Here is an 18,452-nt window from a genome sequence, read left to right as displayed (position 1 = left end):
AGGCCCACTTGAGCCTAGGTGTTCAAGGCTGCAGTCAGCCGTGATCATGCCACTGCACTCCACCTTGGGTGACAAAGACCTTGCCTCTAAAATTTTTTAAAAAGCAATTATTTCCCCCATAAATAAATCCGCAAAGGATAAATAAACAACTCACTAAAAAAGTACACTTACTAAAATAAAAGAGGAAATCGTTGAGCCTTTAAATAATTGAACCTTAATTGTAAACTAAAATTATAAATAATTATTTTCACATACTATAGTATAAAAGTTTCTCGTAATAATTTCTAATGCTGACAGAGATATACTGGAATTATTATTTTGTGCACTGTTAATATCGTTAAAAAATACACAATGCAACACATACTATCCGCACCTCCCATACACACACACAAATATATTGTTCTCTTTAATTCCAGGTCTGAGAATCTAACCTAAAGAAATAATCTAAAGTATAAAACAAGCTATATACATGCCAATATCCATCTCAACATTGTCATACAGAATTAAGGAAGAAACTAAAATATCCAACAATAGAACAGTTAAATAAGTTATAGTAACTTTGTATACAATGCAATTGTATACAGGCTGTATAGGGTGTGTTATACTTATATGATGTGTTATATGATGTGTTATATAATATATTCTAATTACATATTAGAAGATTATATATTATTATTCAGCTGTTGAAGTAATCACAATGCTTATAATAAAAATTAAGATAAAAATATTATGCACGTTGTGCACATGTACCCTAAAACTTAAAGTATAATAAAAAAAAAAGTACTGGTCATGATAATAATGAAAACCAACAAAAAAAATTATGTATAATTACATATTCACTTTATTTAACTACAAAAAGCTTGAAAATAAAGAAAATGGACTCTATTAAAACATATTGAAATATTGATAGTAATAGGATTAAAAAATATAAGTGTAACTGAAAATTAAAAGTTGACTGTCTTCTAATCTTGATTTTCAAAGTTTAGCATGAAGAGTGGGAAGGACTTCTTTAACAATAAATATAGCCAAAAATAGCAGGGTCTTAAGGAAACTTATTTTACTTTGTCACTATATAAAAATAATTACTTTTTATAATGAGTTTTGATAGTAGGTGCTTATTATTCCTAGTAGTCAGACTGAGTTTCAGTGAGTCACTTTTATTTTCATTTTTATCAAGTTAATATTTATTATAGTGAAATTCACAGTTAAGTATATAGTTTGATGAGTTTGATAAATCAAAATACAGAATATATCCAACACTCCAGAGAGAACCTTTGGATCCCCTTTCAGGTAACACCTACTTTCAGTAGACAACCTTAATTTTATTTCTTTGTAATAAATTCATTTTGCCTGTTATAAAATTTCATATAAATTGAATTACACAGCTTGTACTCATTTATATCTTCTGTTGAATTGACCATTTTGTTGTTATGTAATGTCCCTCCTTATCTCTCCTTATCTCTAGCAAGGCTTCTTGACTTGAAATTAATTTTGTCTGATATTTATTTAGCCAAAAAAGTAGTATATTGTTTTGTTCATCTACTTCCAATCTATCAACAGTTTTATATTTAAAGTGTATTTTTAATAGATAATATATTGTTCTTATTTTTCACCTAGTGTGAAAATCTGTCTTTTATTAAAGTGTTTTGTTTATTTACATTTAATGTAATTTGTGACACTGATGGATTTAGGACTACCATTTTGTCATTTGTTTTCTATTTGTCCCATCTATATTTTATACACCTGTTTATCCATTCCTGCCTTCTTTTTCTTTAATAACATTTTTATTTTATCTAAATTCTTCTATTGGATTTTAAACCATAACTCTTCATATTATTTTATTTGTTGTCCTAGGGATTATAATATATATCATTAACTTATTATATTATAATTAGATATAGTATTATACTACTCATATAAAATATAAGAACTTTGCAACGTTATAATTTTATTCCCACAGCTTTTGTGCTAAAACGGTAATATATTTTACAACTCTGTTCACTGTAAATCCTACAGTTCCATGTTATTATTTTTGCTTTAATAATTTTTATGTCTTTTGAAGAAATTAAGAAAAGAAAAATTGTGTATTTTATATTTATTCACATATAGTAATCACTCCTTTTTCCACAAGGGGTATATGTTCCAAGACTCCAAGTGGATGCCTGAAACCACAATAGTACTGAACCTTATTAAACACTATATATACTATGTTTTTTTCTATACATACCTACAATAAAATTTAATTTATAAGTTAGGCACAGTAAGAGATTGACAACAATAACTAATAATAAAATATAATAATTATAATAATATACTGTAATAAAAATTATATGAATGTGATCTCTGTCTCTCTCTCTCTCTCTCTCTCTCTCTGTCTGTCAGAATGTTTTATCATACATTTTACTCACTTGTTTGGGCCATGGTTGACCACAGGTAACTGAAACTGTGGAAAGATAAACTGCAGATAAGGAAAGACTACCGTATTTACCATTTCTGGTATTCTTCATTTCTTCTTACATATTGGAGTCTCCATCTGGTTACATTCCCTTCAGCTTGAATAACACTCCTTAGCATTTTCCTTATTGCAGGTGTGCTAGTAACAAGTTCTTTCAACTCTTATTTATCTGAAAGTGTCTTTATATTTGAAGAATATTTTCACTGGATATAGAATTCAGGATTGACATATTTGTTTCCAGAACTTTAAAGGTGATATTCTATTATTTTCTAGTTTCCATTGTTTCTGATACAGTGATAATTTGTTTTTTTATTCCCTTGTATGCAGTATTTCTTTTTTCCTCTACTTTTTCCTTTCATGATTCTCTGTCTTTGTTTTTAGTAGTTTGACTATGGTGCACTTAGGTCTAATTTTTTTTTTTTTTTGGTCCTTATTTTCTTTGGTGTTTGCTGGGCTTTTTGGATATCTAAGTTGATGTAATTTCACCAAACTTGAGAAAAGTTGAGCCATTGTTTTTTTTCACATATTTTGTCTGCCACATTTTTTTCTCTCATAGTTTTCTGAGACTCCAATTAAACATTTGCTTAGATGGTTTAATTATCCTAAAGGTCACTAAAGTTCTATTTTTATTTCAATATTTTTGTCTTTGTTTTATGGATTGGATAATTTCTATTGCTTTGTCTTCAAATTTACTGACTTTTTCTTCTGTCATCTCTAATCTGCTATTAGGTTCATCCAGTGAATCTTTTCATTTCAGATATTGCATTTTTCAGTTTCAGAATTTCCACTTAATTTTTAGTAGTTTAATTTCTCTGCCAAGTTTTACCATTTATTCATTCATTATGACTGTATCTTTTAACATTTTTGAGCATATTTATGATAGATACTTTCCAGTCTTTGCTAATTACAACATCTGGATCATCTTCGAGTCATTTTCCATTCACTACTTTTTCTCATTAGGAGCCACATTTTCCTGTTTTTCTTCACATGTCTATTAATTTTTATAATATATTGGATATGATGGATGATATTTTATAGACCATAGGTTCCACTGGCTTCTTGTGAAGACTGTTTTTGTTCTAGCAGGTTGTAAATTATTGGCCAATAACCTAGCACTTATTAGAGGTTGGCTTTACAACAGTTAGGTGGGTCCGTTTCAAATTTACCTTTAGTTTCAGCATGAATCTCTTAATCTGTAGGTATTGTTTTACACCTAATCATGGCCCTTTTAGGCCTTCAATGGAAAGCTTGAATTGTTTGGTTTTTCCTTTTATGTTTGGTTGACACATAGTGGTAGCACATATTTATGGGGGTACAGAGTGTTGATACATTTGTACAGTGTGCAATGATCACGGTAATTAGGGTATTTTTTACCTCAAGCATTTATTACTTTGTGGTGGGAACATTCAAAATCCTTTCTTCTATATTTCTGAACATATACAATAAATTATTACTAATTATATTTATCCTACAGTGTTATAGAACACTAGAACTTATTCCTCCTATCCAGCTGTGTAATTTTGTATACTTTAACCAACATCTTCCTATCTTCCTCTCCCCTATACTCCTCCTAGCTTCTGATAACCATAATTCTTCTATAAGATGAATTTTTTAGTTCCAACATATGAGAGAGAACATGTAGTATGCATCTTTCTGCACCTGGCTTATTTCACATAATGTCCTCCAAGGCTCATCCATGTTGTTGAAAATGACAAGATTTCATTCTTCTTATGTCTGGATGGTATTCCATTGTGGATATATGCCACATTTTCTTTGTTCATTCATCTGTTGATAGACATTTAGGTTGATTACATATCTTGGTGATTGTCAAAAATACTGCATGGGGATTCAGATACATCGTCAATATACTGATTTTTTTTCCTTTCAGTAAAAACCCAGTAGTGAGATTGCTGGATCATATGTTAGATCATTTTAGTTTTTTGAGAAACTTTCATACTGTTTTTTATAATGGCTGTACTAATTTACAGTCCCACCAACAGTGCCCAAGGGTTCCTGTTTCTCTGCATCCTCACCAGCATTTGTAATTTGTTGCTCTTTAATAAAAGCTGTTCTAACTGGAGTGAGATGATAGCTCATTGTGGTTTTGACCTGCATTTCCTTGATGATTAGTGATGTTGAGCATTTTTAATATATGTGTTGGTCATTTGTATGACTTCTTTTCAGCAATATCTATTCAAATCCTTTGCCCATTTTTAATTGGATTACTTGCAGTGTTTTGCTGTTATTTGAGTTCCTTGTACATTCTGGATATGAGTCTCTTGTCAGATGAATAGTTTGCAAATATTTTCTGCCATTCTGCAAGTTGTCTCTTCATTCTGTTGATTTTTTTCTTTGCTGTGCAGAAGCTTTTTAGTTTCATATAGTCTCATTTATCTGTTTTTGTTTTTGTTACCTGTGCTTTTGTGGTCTCACCCATAAAATATTTGCCTAGACCTGTGTCCTGAAGCATTTGTCTTATGTTTTCTTCCAGTAGTTTTTTAGTTGCAGGTATTAATATTACATGTAAATCTTTAATCCATTTTTAGTTGATCTTTTGTAGGTGGTGAGAGATAGAAGTCTAAGGAAAACTTAAACTGTTTATCAATCCTTTATATCTTAGAAGGACACAGATTTGACGCACTGCTTCAGTGAGCAGCATCTGAAAGCTCTTCTCATATCTTTCAACCTTCAAACTGTGGCTCTCTTGATTTTCTCTTTAGAATCTCTTCTGCAACTCAAAGATCAGCCAAGGATTTGAAAGGAGTTTGTTTACTGATTCACTTCTTCTTTTATAGATATTTCCCCCTCAATTTCCAGCCACTCTGACAACCCCCAAGCTGTCCTCTGACACCTCAGTGAGATTGTGGCTTTGTGCTTTCCTTATAGTTATCTCAAGCTGCACAGACTGGGGAGTGCCCTGAGGGGGAATACCAAATGAAAACAACACTCGCACAGTACATTTTCCTTCTTTCAAAGATTGAAACTGCTGTAGTGTCTGCCTGACACTCTCCATTGCTTTCAATCATTATTTTTGTATTTTGTTCAGACTTTATAGTTGTTATCTATAGGAGGGTTAGTCTTATATAAGAAACTATGCTATCAGTAAAACTGGAACCCAAGTAGGATGTTTTATTAGTTGTCCATGCTTCCCTAATTAAGGAGCTGCCATTGATATGGTTTGTAGAATCCTGTTATAGCAGAACATATCCATATGGAATAAGCAACACACTCCTGGAAGATTTTAGAAAACAAAGAATCCCTTCCTAAGACATACTTATGGGTGCAATACTAATGGTTTCTTCCCCATAGGGTTCTAATGCTAATTGCACATACTCAGTGATGGAAAGCTCCAGAAATTCCCTAATTATATTTCTGCTCCAAAGCCATATAATTTGAGGAGCTGATATTCCCAGGAACTGATACACCCATCACTTTATTGGGCCAATGAATTAGGAAAGATTGTGTGACCTGGTTATGATCAGAAAACCTGTGCCTCTGAGCCGGCACCTCGAAGTGGCCTTTGTCAGACAGGAGAGGCAAAGGTGGTTCCAGCCTGGGGCATCTGGAGATTCTGGGGCACAGCTGAGTTCTATAAGTCTCAATCGAACAGTTCTGTCTCTAGGAATATGTTAAGGGCTGGACATATGATGACAAAACTTTAAAATGCCACTAGAGGTCTAAGAAATGGTTGAGTCTGTCACTGCCAGAATATGAATTCAGCTTAATAATAAGTTAGAAAAGATGCAAATAAGTTAAACTGATAATATTCTTCTTGGATATATACTGGCTTTTTCCTCATTGGTGTGCTTTAGCAAAGGCTAGAGTATCAAAATCTTTTCAGGTTTCCTCTTATAGAAACAAAGACACTTTTGATTTTTATCATATTAAAGTATAATGCATTTCAATCATCAAAAGCCAATTTTCTGAGAGAAACTATATAATGGAGGATGTATTTTAGAGTCAGGCAAGCCTGAGTTTTAATCCTAGCTCTACCATTTACTAGCTGTGTGATTTTGGACATGATATTTAAGCTTTCTGATCTTAAGTTTCTGAATCTAAAACGTGTGACTATTAATAGGAATCCCACTGGGAATGCTGTGAGGTTGAAATTAGATAATGTATTTTAAATGCCTGGCAAAGTGTCTGACACAAAGTACACACTTAAGGAGTGGAGGGGTATTATCACCATCACGGTTTTAAAAACGATATTAACATTATCATATGAGTTAGCTGGTTGAGAAAAGTAAGAGTGCAGGGAATCAAAAGAATAGGATAGAAGATTTTTCTTCTTTGTACAACACTATATTGTTTTGATACCTTATATCAAAAACTTATTATGCATATCTGGCCCTTCCCTGCCTATTTATCCTATTTCATCACCACAGTTTTCTTCCCTAACTGAAAATTCTTACCCAAAGTTTTTTTCGGTTTCTTAACTACACAAAACTCTCCTCATTTCAAAGCCTCTCCTTATGCTGTTCCCTGTGCGTTTGGCCATCTTTTCATGCAGTCTCCAGGTCTTGGTTTAAATATCACCTCAGAGAATAGTCTACCCTGGACACTGACTAAGTAGCTAGTCTTTTATTAATCTGACACCACCACCTAGTTTATTTCGTTTTGTCTTAGTCAGTTCAGGCTGCTGTAACAGAATACCGTAGACTGGGTGGCTTAAACAACGGCAATTCATTCCTCACAATTCTGGAGGCTGAGAAATTGATTTCTCACATTCCAAGATCCAGACCCTGGCAGATCTGGTATCTGGCAAGGACACACTTCCTGTTTGCAGATGGCCATTTCTCATTGTATCACATGGTAGATAGAGAGAGAGGACGCATGTGTTCTCATCTTTTTATAAGGGCACTGATCCCATTCATGAGCGCTCTACCCTCATTCACTAATTACCTCTCAAAGGCTTTACCTCCTAATACCATCACACTGGGGATTAGGATTTCAACGTGTGGATTTTAAGAGGATGCAAACATTTAGTTCATAGCACCTTTCTAGCACTTTTCACAATTTTTGATTATATGTTTGCACGGTACTTACTAGTGTTCTCCCTAGATAAACTGCAAACCCTGCTCTGTGAGGTAGTGACCATGTCTGCTTTATTTATTAATATACGTAGTGCTTACATAGACTCAGTACATATTTTGCAAATAAATAAAAGAACAAATGTGATACAGAGGATACTGATGAGTAAATAAAGCCAGTTTATGACTTCCTACAAATACAATGGGCATAATAATTGAGTCTGCAATAGTAGAGTCATGAAAAGTGATTGGGCCATTGAATTTTTAGGAATGCAGAAATAAATTATACAGTTTTATTTGTAAGTACCAATCGATAAATGTGATCATTTACTAATGGCTTAAAAATTCATACTCTGTTTTTCTCTCTACTTTTTTTTAATCTAGAATGGCCACATCTGTTGCTCAGTGGATCCACAGTGCCTTCAGGAACTGTGAAGTTAACTGTCTCATGTGAGATTTCTGTTAAAAGAATGTTCTTTCATTAAAAAGACCAAAAAAAAGTTAAAACTTAAATTGGGTGATTTGTGGGCAGCTAAATGCAGCTTTGTTAATAGCTGAGCGAACTTTCAATTATGAAATTTGTGGGGCTTGCCAAATCACAAAAGGAAAATTATTGGGGCAAAATTAGACCTCGAGTCTGCCTCTACTGTGTCTCACATCACCATGTAGACAAATGGGCGCACAGTATACACCGTGACATCCTGAACCCTGGATAGAAAGCCTGAGCCCATTGGATCTGTGAAAGCCTCTAGCTTCACTGGTGCAGAAAATTTTCCTCTAGATCAGAATCTTCACGAATCAGTTAGGTTCCTCACTGCAAGAAATAAAATGTCAGGCAGTGAATGAATTATATTTTCAGAAGTAAAGCAAAGAAGCTATAACATGTTATGTACAGTACACACTCTGAAAAGAAATCTGAAACAAGTTATTGTAATGATAAAAATAATGCACAGGCATGGTTACTTAATATTTTCTAACAGGAAAAGTCATCCGTATTTCCTTGTTTTACTGCACTTAATATTATTTGGTTGAATTTGTTCAGTATAAGCTCGTTCTTGTGCAAAATTAAATAAATATTTCTCTTACCTTATAACACATGTGAGTCTGAGTATCTTGTTTCATATGTTCCTCTTTTCCACAGATGATTCACTATAAAAATTGCATTCTAGTTCTGCTGATGATAAACTCCTGCTATGCTATTTCTAAATTGAAAGTTGCTATTTCCAAATTTCCAAATTGAAAATGATATGCCTAAGTAAGTGATGTGATTGATAACTTAGTTCTTCCTCTCTAGAGCCTCAATTTCACCCTTTCTACCCTGCTGTGCATCCTGGGGTGGTTGACCTATACAGACCCTAATAGTGGGTTCCTTTTCCTCTTGATTCTTGTCTGGTTTCAATTATACTGCAGCAGGAAACACAGCTGGCATATTAGGAAGAGGTCAAGTTTGGATATTTATTCTGCTGGCTCCCTTCCTGCCTGGCCACTGCCATGATTTGGTGTGTCCCCTTACCGAAGGCTATATCTCTTGAAAGGTGCTCCTCTCTGTCTCACTGCCCGCTCCAGGTTCTGATAACTTCTACTGTTTGCATCTTCTGGCTTAGGGATATTAACAGCTCTGGCTATTCTGTCCTTGGGAGGTAACTGTTCAATCTTGTTTTCTCTATTTCTAGGCATATCTTTATAAATGGTCCCTTTGTTATACTCTTTAATTAGCCAGCTTGAGTGTGCCATCTGTTTCCTGCCAGGATTCTAACTGATACACGAGGAGAGCAGTATGTGAGGCTGAGAATGTCTTCAAGAATTGGTCCTTCACGTTTTGATATAAAATTTTTAAAAATCTCAGTGTTAAAAGAGATTATGATATTAATTACATGTTAAATATTTTGATGCACCAGAATGTCAGAGGGGATAAAAGTAAACATCCTGAAACTCAATAAAGGAAGCTAATCCAATATTGCCCTGTTATGTTTTACACTAGGGTGAAAAGGAAATATAAGTATTGTCAAATTAATTTTCGATGCATAGAGGCATTTTTAAAAAAAAAAATTAAAATGAACACAAGGTGACCACCGCAAGCTACAGAAATGATAAAGTGGCTTTTAACTGTTCACTCACTATTGCTATGGAAACAACCCAACACGAGCTGAGTTGAAAGATAATTCAAAAATGTCTTCATACTTTGGCATGGTAATATTTATTGAATGTGTAAAATCAAGTAGCTATATTCCCTGAATTTATCATAAATGATTTTTCTGTAGCCTTTTTATGTTTTATTTAATTTAATTGAACAGAGCATAAAGTTTATTTTTTATCAGCTGTATTACAATGGTAAATAGCAATTTAGCTTCCAAGAAGATATCTGTTAATTTGAAGTTTTTTCAAGTTATTTTTTCCTTATATAGCTTTGTGATTTCATATTGAATCCTCCTGAAAAAGTATACTTTACTCATTTTTATAAGAGAGTAAGAAATTATGTGTGTAGGAAAGTGTGTGTGTGTGTGTGTGTGTGTGTGTACACCCATATAGATACCTATTTGTCATTTAGATATGTCCTTCTGGAAGGAGAAGCAAGGCTGGAATTTTATATTACAGATCCTTTGGAAATCTTTATAGGGCTCTGGGCATATTGGTGGCTTGCACCCTTGGTTTCTATAGGCCACTAAGTGAAAGAAAACTCATAGTTAAGAAGAAAAGAAGGAAAAAACAAGACTATGATAAATCAACGACTATTCAAGCCATACATGTGTTCAGATTGAATTTTTTTTTTCTTCAAGGTTTACTCCACAAATAGTAGATTCCCCAGGAGAGTTACTGTTTTATGTGCAGACCCTGGGCAAGCAGTAATCAATTGTTTCTTAAGAACTTTGTTCCCTGAAAAAGAGAAGGTTAATGCCCTGTTTCTCACTCTGATGATAATTGGCAGAATACCATGGCTGAGTTGTGCCAATATTAAGGGAAAGTGAGAGCTAAGAAGCATGAATTTATTTTGAAGGTGCTTAGCTCCTTTAAGGGCAGGCCTTGGTGAAAATAGCCTTTAATCCATTTTCTTTATTTCCCCTTTTCTGCAAAAAAAAAAAAAGAGAGAGAATATTTAGCTATGATTCTTTGGTTTAGTAACCTATATAGTTTATCTCCCTTTTTAAAAGACTGCCATATTGCTTTTTTAGTTTGCCTTATATAATGGTAAAGAGTCATGCATTTGTTCAATTATCCTGCAATATAATGGAACCCTTTCATCCTTCCCATAACTTGGTTATCTATAGCCAAAGTTGAAACACCCTGTAAATTGCCTTTACAAAATGAATGGCATATCAAAGCTCTAAAACAGCAGTCAATACTCTTGAGTGTTGGAGTAGCAGAAGTTATTCAGTTGAATAAAACTGAGGTTACATCTACTGAATAAAAGATGAGCTTCAGTTCACTAAGCATGACCTCATCTATCAAAGCTCCACATTGCTGACTAGTTAGGACTTCCTCTGAAGGTCGGCACATCCCACAGATACCTGCATGGTCCTATTCCTGTTGATATAGGTAGCTTAAGGATGGACAATACCAACTGTTCTTAAAGAAAGACTTTTTATTTTCCGTTTTTTCAAATGTAGAGTGTAGAGTGTTGTAGCTCAACAGTAAATTGATCTCTGAGAGAGTCATGCCGAAAGCATCCCTGAAGACAATAAGTGGATGCTGTGCTCTGTACCCACTTTGTTCACTGTGGTACCTGGACACTCCCTGTCTGCAGTCACCGTTGCAGTGGAGTTGGCTCCTTGTGGTCTTACTGACATTTCATTACTGCACAGTTTTCCACCCTAGAATTCAACATTTTCCGTAAAGGAGTTGTCACCTCTTTGCAGAATAATTGCCCTTACTTTGCAGAATAATTGCCCAGGTAGAAAGTCAGGAATTCCTTGGGCTACAGTAGCTCTGGATTGGTGGTGACATAAATAGGCAAGGAAAATAACTATTGGAGAAGTTTGGAACAGGATAATCAGAGTTGCAGTTTCTTGTGTTCTCTCTACTTGCCAGGATGGGACAACTCTCCCTCATCTTTTGTCTTTGTATTGGTATTAAATAATTGTTCATAGAGATTGTTTGCATGACAGAGTCTGAAATTTTTATTTATTCCAAATGATGGATGGCACACTATGTTACTGCCACCACCAATATATTGCATTTAAAACATGACCTCTTATTTATCTCCAATGTTAGGTGTTTTAGAAAAGCAGCCTGAAATGAGAGTATAATTCTATGTAAAAGCAGAAATGATAGTGAGTTTAAGTTTGTTTTTGAGGCTTCTTCTCTTTCTTTCACAAAACCACAGCCATAGAGAAAGAAAAGAAAAATAATGAACAAAGTATGTGCAAAGCATAAGCATTCATTTATTGCTGACTCATAAAGTACATGTCCTAATGGCGGAGAAAGAAAATTAACAAATAAATAGATACCATGCCAGGTGGTGATAAGAGCTAGAAGAAAAGTTAAGCTGGCTTGGGATACTGTTGTAGAGAGGGGTGATCGTTTAGGTCGGTTGGGCAGGAAGTCCTCTCCACAACAAAATAGTATTGGGGCAAATACTTGGATGAGGTGAGAGCATGAGCCATTTTCATACCTGGAGCCATTTTCATACCTGGAGAGAAGGAGTTACAAGCAGGGGGAACAGTGTGCGCAGGTCTGAGGTGGAAGCACACCTACATGTCTTGAGTGGAATGAGAACGTGGAAACATGTAGAAGATGCTGTCAGAGGAGTGACCACATCAGGTTCTCCTAGGCCATGGTTAGCGATTTGTGTTTTTATTCTTAGTGACATAGAAGGCATTAGCGAGTTTTGAGCATAGCTGTGCTATAATATGACAGGTAAAATGATCTGTCTTGTTACTATGTGGAGAATAAACAGAGGTGGGGTTGGGGGAGAAACGAGCGGTGTTGGTGAACATGTACTCAGGAGGCACATTCATACCACAGGATTTCAGACAAGAGAATAATGGTTTGGACTAGGATGGTAATAATGAGAACCAAAAGTATTTAACATGAAAGAATATTCAATTTAATGAAATAATGGGTAGAAAGACTAAATGTCACAAAAATGTCAGTTCTCCCCAGTAGTTATAATTTTAAAAATGTTATTTTAAGGTGATTGTAAACTATTATAGAAAAACAGATGTCCAAGAATAGCCAGGAATACTTTGAGAAAAGATTATATTTGGAGACAGGGGATACTTATTCTACCATGTATCAAGAAGGTATAAAGCTATAGGAATTAAGAGTCATTGTTTCAGGAATAAACAAGCTAGATAACATGAACATTTTCATCAAAACCTCAGAAACCATCTTATACACATATAGATACTTGATAGAAGATAGAAGTTACACTGAGCGAAGCTGTGAAAATTGATTATGGGAAAGCAAAAACATAGACATTGATCCTTATTTCATAAAAATAAATTCCACATAGGTGAAAGAGCAAAATGTGAAAAATAAAATAAATTTATGGAAAAAAGTTAGAATTGTTTTTGGCTTTAGAATATTTTTCAATAAACTCAAAAAGCATATATATATATATATATATGCATGTGTGTGTATATATATATATATGTCCTAAAAAGAAGAAAAGTACAATGCATCCAACAGAAAAATGATCAGAAGCAATGCCTAGGTATGCTACAAGAAAGGAAATCCCAGAATGACTAACAAGCATGTAAAATTTGCTTAGGGTCACTAGTAATCAAGTAAATGTATGTTAAAACCACAATGACACAATAGGGAAAAATGACAAAATTAAAAAGTAATATAACACCAGATATTGGTGAGCATATGAAACAACAGGAATACTATGCTTGTACACTATACACACACCTCCAAACCAGTTTGGAGGGTAACTTTGCAGTGCAGAAAGTTGAAGATGTGCACCCCTTATGATAGTATATACTCTTAAGTACATGATCTAGAACTGCACTGTTCAATGCAGTAGCCACTGGCCATTTGCAGCTATTAAATTAAAGTGTATTAAAATTAAATTACATTCAGTTCTCCATTTGCATGAGCCACATTTCAAGGGCTCAGTAGCTACTCTGTGACTAGTGACTACTCTATTGGGCAGCACAATGAACATTTCTATAATTGTAAAATGTGCCATTCAACAGAAGTGATATAGAAGAATTCTCATACACATGGACAAGGTTTATAACAGCTTTATTTGTAATAACAAAAAACCACTCAAATGTTAATATAGTCAATGATAAACAAAATGTGGTATGTTTATTTGGAATACTCGAATGAAAATAAATAAAACTACATATACCAGCATGAATGAGTCTCACAAACAATGTTTAGAAAAATTGAGACATAACAACGTGCTAGCAGCCCTCGCTCGCTCTCCGTGCCTCCTCAGCCTCAGCGTCCACTCTGGCCGTGCTGGAGGAGCCCTTAAGCCTGCTGCTGCACTGTGGGGGCCCCTCTCGGGCTGGCGGAGGCTGGAGCTGACTCCCTCTGCTCGCAGGCAGGTGTGGAGGGATAGGAACAGATGGGAGCCGGGACTGCAAGCGGTGCTCGCAGGCTGGCGCGGTTTCTGGGTGGGCGTGGCCGACCTGCGCCTGGTGGGCTTGATCAGAGAATGGGTCTGGTGCGTGGACCGCCGTTCCCTCTTCGCAGGGTCATTGGCCACGATGGTGGGTCTCTGTTTCTTTCTCGCTTCCCCTCTTTTCCTCTTGGTTGTCTGGGGCAAACTCCCTCTGGGCTGCCGGAGTGCCACAGCTAGGAGCCACAAAGTCTGGCAGAGAGTGCCAGTGAGAGGTGAAGCTGGCTGGACGTCTTGAATGGGTGGGGACTTGGGGAACTTTTCTGTCTAGCTAAAGGATTGTAAATGCACCAGTCACCACTCTGTCTAGCTAAAGGTTTGTAAACACATCAATCAGCATTCTGTCAAAACAGACCAATCAGCTCTCTGTAAAATGGACCAATCAGCAGGATGTAGGTGGGGCCAGATAAAGGAATAAAAGCAGGCCCCTGGAGCCGGTAGTGGCAACCTGCTCCGGTCCCCTTCCACGGTGCGAAGCTTTGTTCTTTCTCTCTTTGCCATACATCTTGCTGCTGCTCACTCTTTGGGTCCGCCCTGTGTTTTAAGAGCTGTTAACACTCACCACGAAGGTCTGCAGCTTCACTCCTGAAGCCAGCGAGACCATGAACCCACCAAGAGGAAGGAACAACTCAGGACGCACCACCTTTATGAACTGTAACAGTCACCGTGAAGGTCTGCAGCTTCACTCCTGAGGCTGGCAAGACCATGAACACACAGGAAGGAACGAACAACTCCAAACGTGCTGCCTTTAAGAGCTGTAACACTCGCTGCGAAGGTCTGCGGCTTCACTCCTGAAGTCAGTGATACCACGAACCCACTGTGTCCAGAATTGGTGGGTTCTTGGTCTCACTGACTTCAAGAATGAAGCTGCGGACCCTTGCGGTAAGTGTTACAGTTCTTAAAGGCAGCGTGTCTGGAGTTTGTTCCTTCTGATGTTCAGATGTGTTTGGAGTTTCTTCCTTCTGGTGGGTTCGTGGTCTCGCTGGCTTCGGGAGTGAAGCTGCAGACCTTCACTGTGAGTGTTAACAGCTCTTAAGGCAGCGCATCTGGAGTTGTTCGTTCCTTCCATCTGGAGTTGTTCGTTCCTTCCATCTGGAGTTATTCATTCCTCCTGGTGGGTTTGTGGTCTCACTGGCCTCAGGAGTGAAGCTGCAGACCTTCGTGGTGAGTGTTACAGCTCATAAAGGCAGTGCGGACCCAAAGAATGAGCAGCAGCAAGATTTATTGCAAAGAGCGAAAGAACAAAGCTTCCACAGTGTGGAAGGGGACCCAAGCGGGTTGCCACTGCTGGTTGGGGCAGCCTGTTTTTATTCTCTTATCTGGTCCCACCCATATCCTGCTGATTGATACATTTTACAGAGAGCTGATTGGTCCATTTTACAGAGGGCTGATTGGTCCATTTTGACAGGGTGCTGATTGGTGCATTTACAATCCCTGAGCTAGACAGAGTGTTGATTGGTGCATTTACAATCCTTTAGCTAGACATAAAAGTTCTCCAAGTCCTCACTAGATTAGCTAGACACAGAGCACTGATTGGTGTGTTTACAAACCTTGAGCTAGACACAGAGTGCTGATTGGTGCATTTACAATCCTTTAGCTAGACGCAAAAGTTCTCCAAGTCCCCACTAGATTAGCTAGACATAGAGCACTGATTGGTGCATTTACAAACCTTGAGCTAGACACAGGGTGCTGATTGGTGCGTTTACAATCCTTTAGCTAGACATAGAGCACTGACTGGTGCATTTACAAACCTTGAACTAGACACAGGGTGCTGATTGGTACATTTACAAACCTTTAGCTAGACATAAAAGTTCTCCAAGTCCCCACTAGAATAGCTAGACACAGAGCACTGATTGATGCTTTTACAAACCTTTAGCTAGACACAGAGTGCTGATTGGTGCATTTACAATCCTCTAGCTAGACATAAATTTCTCCAAGTCCCCACTAGAATAGCTAGACACAGAGCACTGATTGGTGCGTTTACAAACCTTTAGCTAGACACAGAGTGCTGATTGGTGCATTTACAATCCTCTAGCTAGACATAAAAGTTCTCCAAGTCCCCACTAGAATAGCTAGACACAGAGCACTGATTGGTGCATTTACAAACCTTGAGCTAGACGCAGGATGCTAATTGGTGTGTTTACAAACCTTGAGCTAAACACAGAGTGCTGATTGGTGTATTTACAGTCCCTTAGCTAGACATAAAGATTCTCCAAGTCCCCACTAGACTCAGGAGCCCAGCTGGCTTCACCTAGTGGATCCTGCACCAGGGCCACAGGCAGAGCTGCCTGCCAGTCCCGCGCCACACGCCCGCACTCCTCAGCCCTTTGGCAGTCGATGGGACTGGGCGCCGCGGAGCAGGGGGCGGCACTCATCTGGGAGGCTCAGGCCACACAGGAGCCCACGGCTGTGGGAGGCTCGGCCATGGTGGGCTGCAGGTCCTGAGCCCTGCCCCAAGGGGAGGCAGCTAAGTTCCCAGCGAGAATTTGAGGGCAGCACCGGCCCAGGACTGCTGGGGAACCCAGCGCACCCTCCGCAGCTACTGGCCTGGGTGCTAAGCCCCTCACTGCCTGGGGTGGCGCCGGCTGGCCGCTCCGAATGCAGGGCCCACAGAGCCCACCCCGACCCAGAACTCGCGCTGGCCCGCGAGCACCACATGCAGCCCCGGTTCCCGCCCGTGCCTCTCCCTCCACACCTCCCGCAAGCAGAGGGAGCCAACTCTGGCCTCGGCCAGCCCAGAGAGAGGCTCCCACAGTGCAGTGGCGGGCTGAAGGGCTCCTCAAGTGTGGCCAGAGTGGGTGCTGAGGCCAAGGAGGTGCTGAGAGAGAGTGAGGGCTGCAAGGGCTGCCAGCACGCTGTCACCTCTCACCACCAGAAGGAAGAGACTCTGGACACATCTGAACATCTGACGGAACAAACTCTGGACACACCATCTTTAAGAACTGTAACACTCACTACGAGGTCCGTGGCTTCATTCTCAAAGTCAGCGAGACCAAGAACCCACCAATTCCGGACACAAAATTATGATGCAGAATATACATGTATAACAAGGAATAAACTTTTTAAGCGTTATAATTTTGATAATTTATAAAATTTTAAAATGTGAAAAACAACCTATATGTGGTGTAGACATATATTTATGCAAGTGTAAGTATATTAAATTGTGTGGGAATAATAGACATCAAATTAGGATAGTAGTTATCCTAAGAAGTGGACGAGGGGTGCCAGGTACATGGATGCATAGCTGTGTTGCTAATATGTATCATATTATGCCATATATTCCAGTTATTTCAAAATAATGCTATCTCTAACACTCAAAAAATGAGTTTACAAATTGATTAAACATGTTTATATTTTGTATGTTTTTATATTTCTACTTTATAAATACATATATTTAATAAAATATATATATACAAATTTACCCTAAATATATACCTATATTTTCCTAACTAAGCCAGTTAGTTTTATACAGGCATGTAAAAATACCACAAGCTTTATCAAAGCAAGACTTTAAAAAGTATACACAGAATTGTCTAAAAAATTTTCATTCCTAATTCTTTATTTAAATAAATACAGTACTACTCCTTTAAAGACAAATTGTAAAGGGAAGAAAATCACCACCATAATTTCACTACCTTTGCTACTGTTTTTATTTATCTTCTCTTGGCTCACATGCCTACACATTTTACATCATTGCAGTCATGGTATGTATAATTTTATCTCCACCTTTGCATGAAATTTTGGAGAAACAATTATTCCAATGAAATTATTAGATGTTAGTAAAAGTTTAATGGCTGGTACATATTTCACCGATTTGTTGTAAGTATAGTTTATTTCCTTCTAACTTTTTTACTACTATAAATGCCACTGTAATTTATATCATGTGAGCTGTTTCTTTAGACCATATCATGAAGAATAGATTTAATGAAGCAAGTTATGAATGGTCTATATGATGTGTTTTAACTTGTTTTCTTGCTTGTGCAAAGGCTATACCAATGTACAATGCCACCAGCAATGTATGGAGTTCATTTTAAAACACACTTTTGCCACCATTGAATATTACCAATTTAGTTTTTGTCTTCCATTTTGTTTCTTTTATTTGTATAAAATGGTATATTTGTTTTAATTTGAATTTCTCTAAATAACTGTGAAGGTAAACATTTATAGTTGTTTATTCCCCATGTATGAATTATCTATTTACGTCTTATGTTCATGTATTTGGTGTTTTGATATTTTATACGTGAGAATTAGATATCCCTTATAATTGTTAGAAATCCTTTAACACATTTCTGCAATTTTTTCAGTTATATTGTTATGTTTAGAGCTTATTTTCATTATAATGAATTTTAATATGTATCATTGATGATTTCTTTTTTAATCTCTAATATTTTTT

General features: G+C 36.9%; 1 protein-coding gene across 3 annotated transcripts in view; it reads left to right on the top strand.

Annotated features, from left to right (window-relative positions):
- NELL2 (neural EGFL like 2) overlaps positions 1–8,581 on the top strand; it is a 360,977-nt gene extending 352,396 nt beyond the window's left edge. Inside the window, exon 21 of one of the 3 annotated variants that reach the window (XM_054444613.1) lies at positions 7,870–8,581. In XM_054444613.1, the coding sequence (XP_054300588.1) occupies positions 7,870–7,920 (51 nt within the window). In that variant the 3' untranslated portion in view covers positions 7,921–8,581. The remainder of the gene's footprint in view (positions 1–7,869) is intronic. The other 2 variants (XM_063672658.1, XM_054444612.2) reach the window with 2 other exon arrangements.
- The last annotated feature ends 9,871 nt before the right edge of the window (positions 8,582–18,452 follow it).

Source organism: Pongo pygmaeus, chromosome 10, assembly GCF_028885625.2.
Source record: "Pongo pygmaeus isolate AG05252 chromosome 10, NHGRI_mPonPyg2-v2.0_pri, whole genome shotgun sequence".
Classification (NCBI taxonomy): domain Eukaryota; kingdom Metazoa; phylum Chordata; class Mammalia; order Primates; family Hominidae; genus Pongo; species Pongo pygmaeus.
This window is presented reverse-complemented; position numbering and strand designations above follow the sequence as displayed.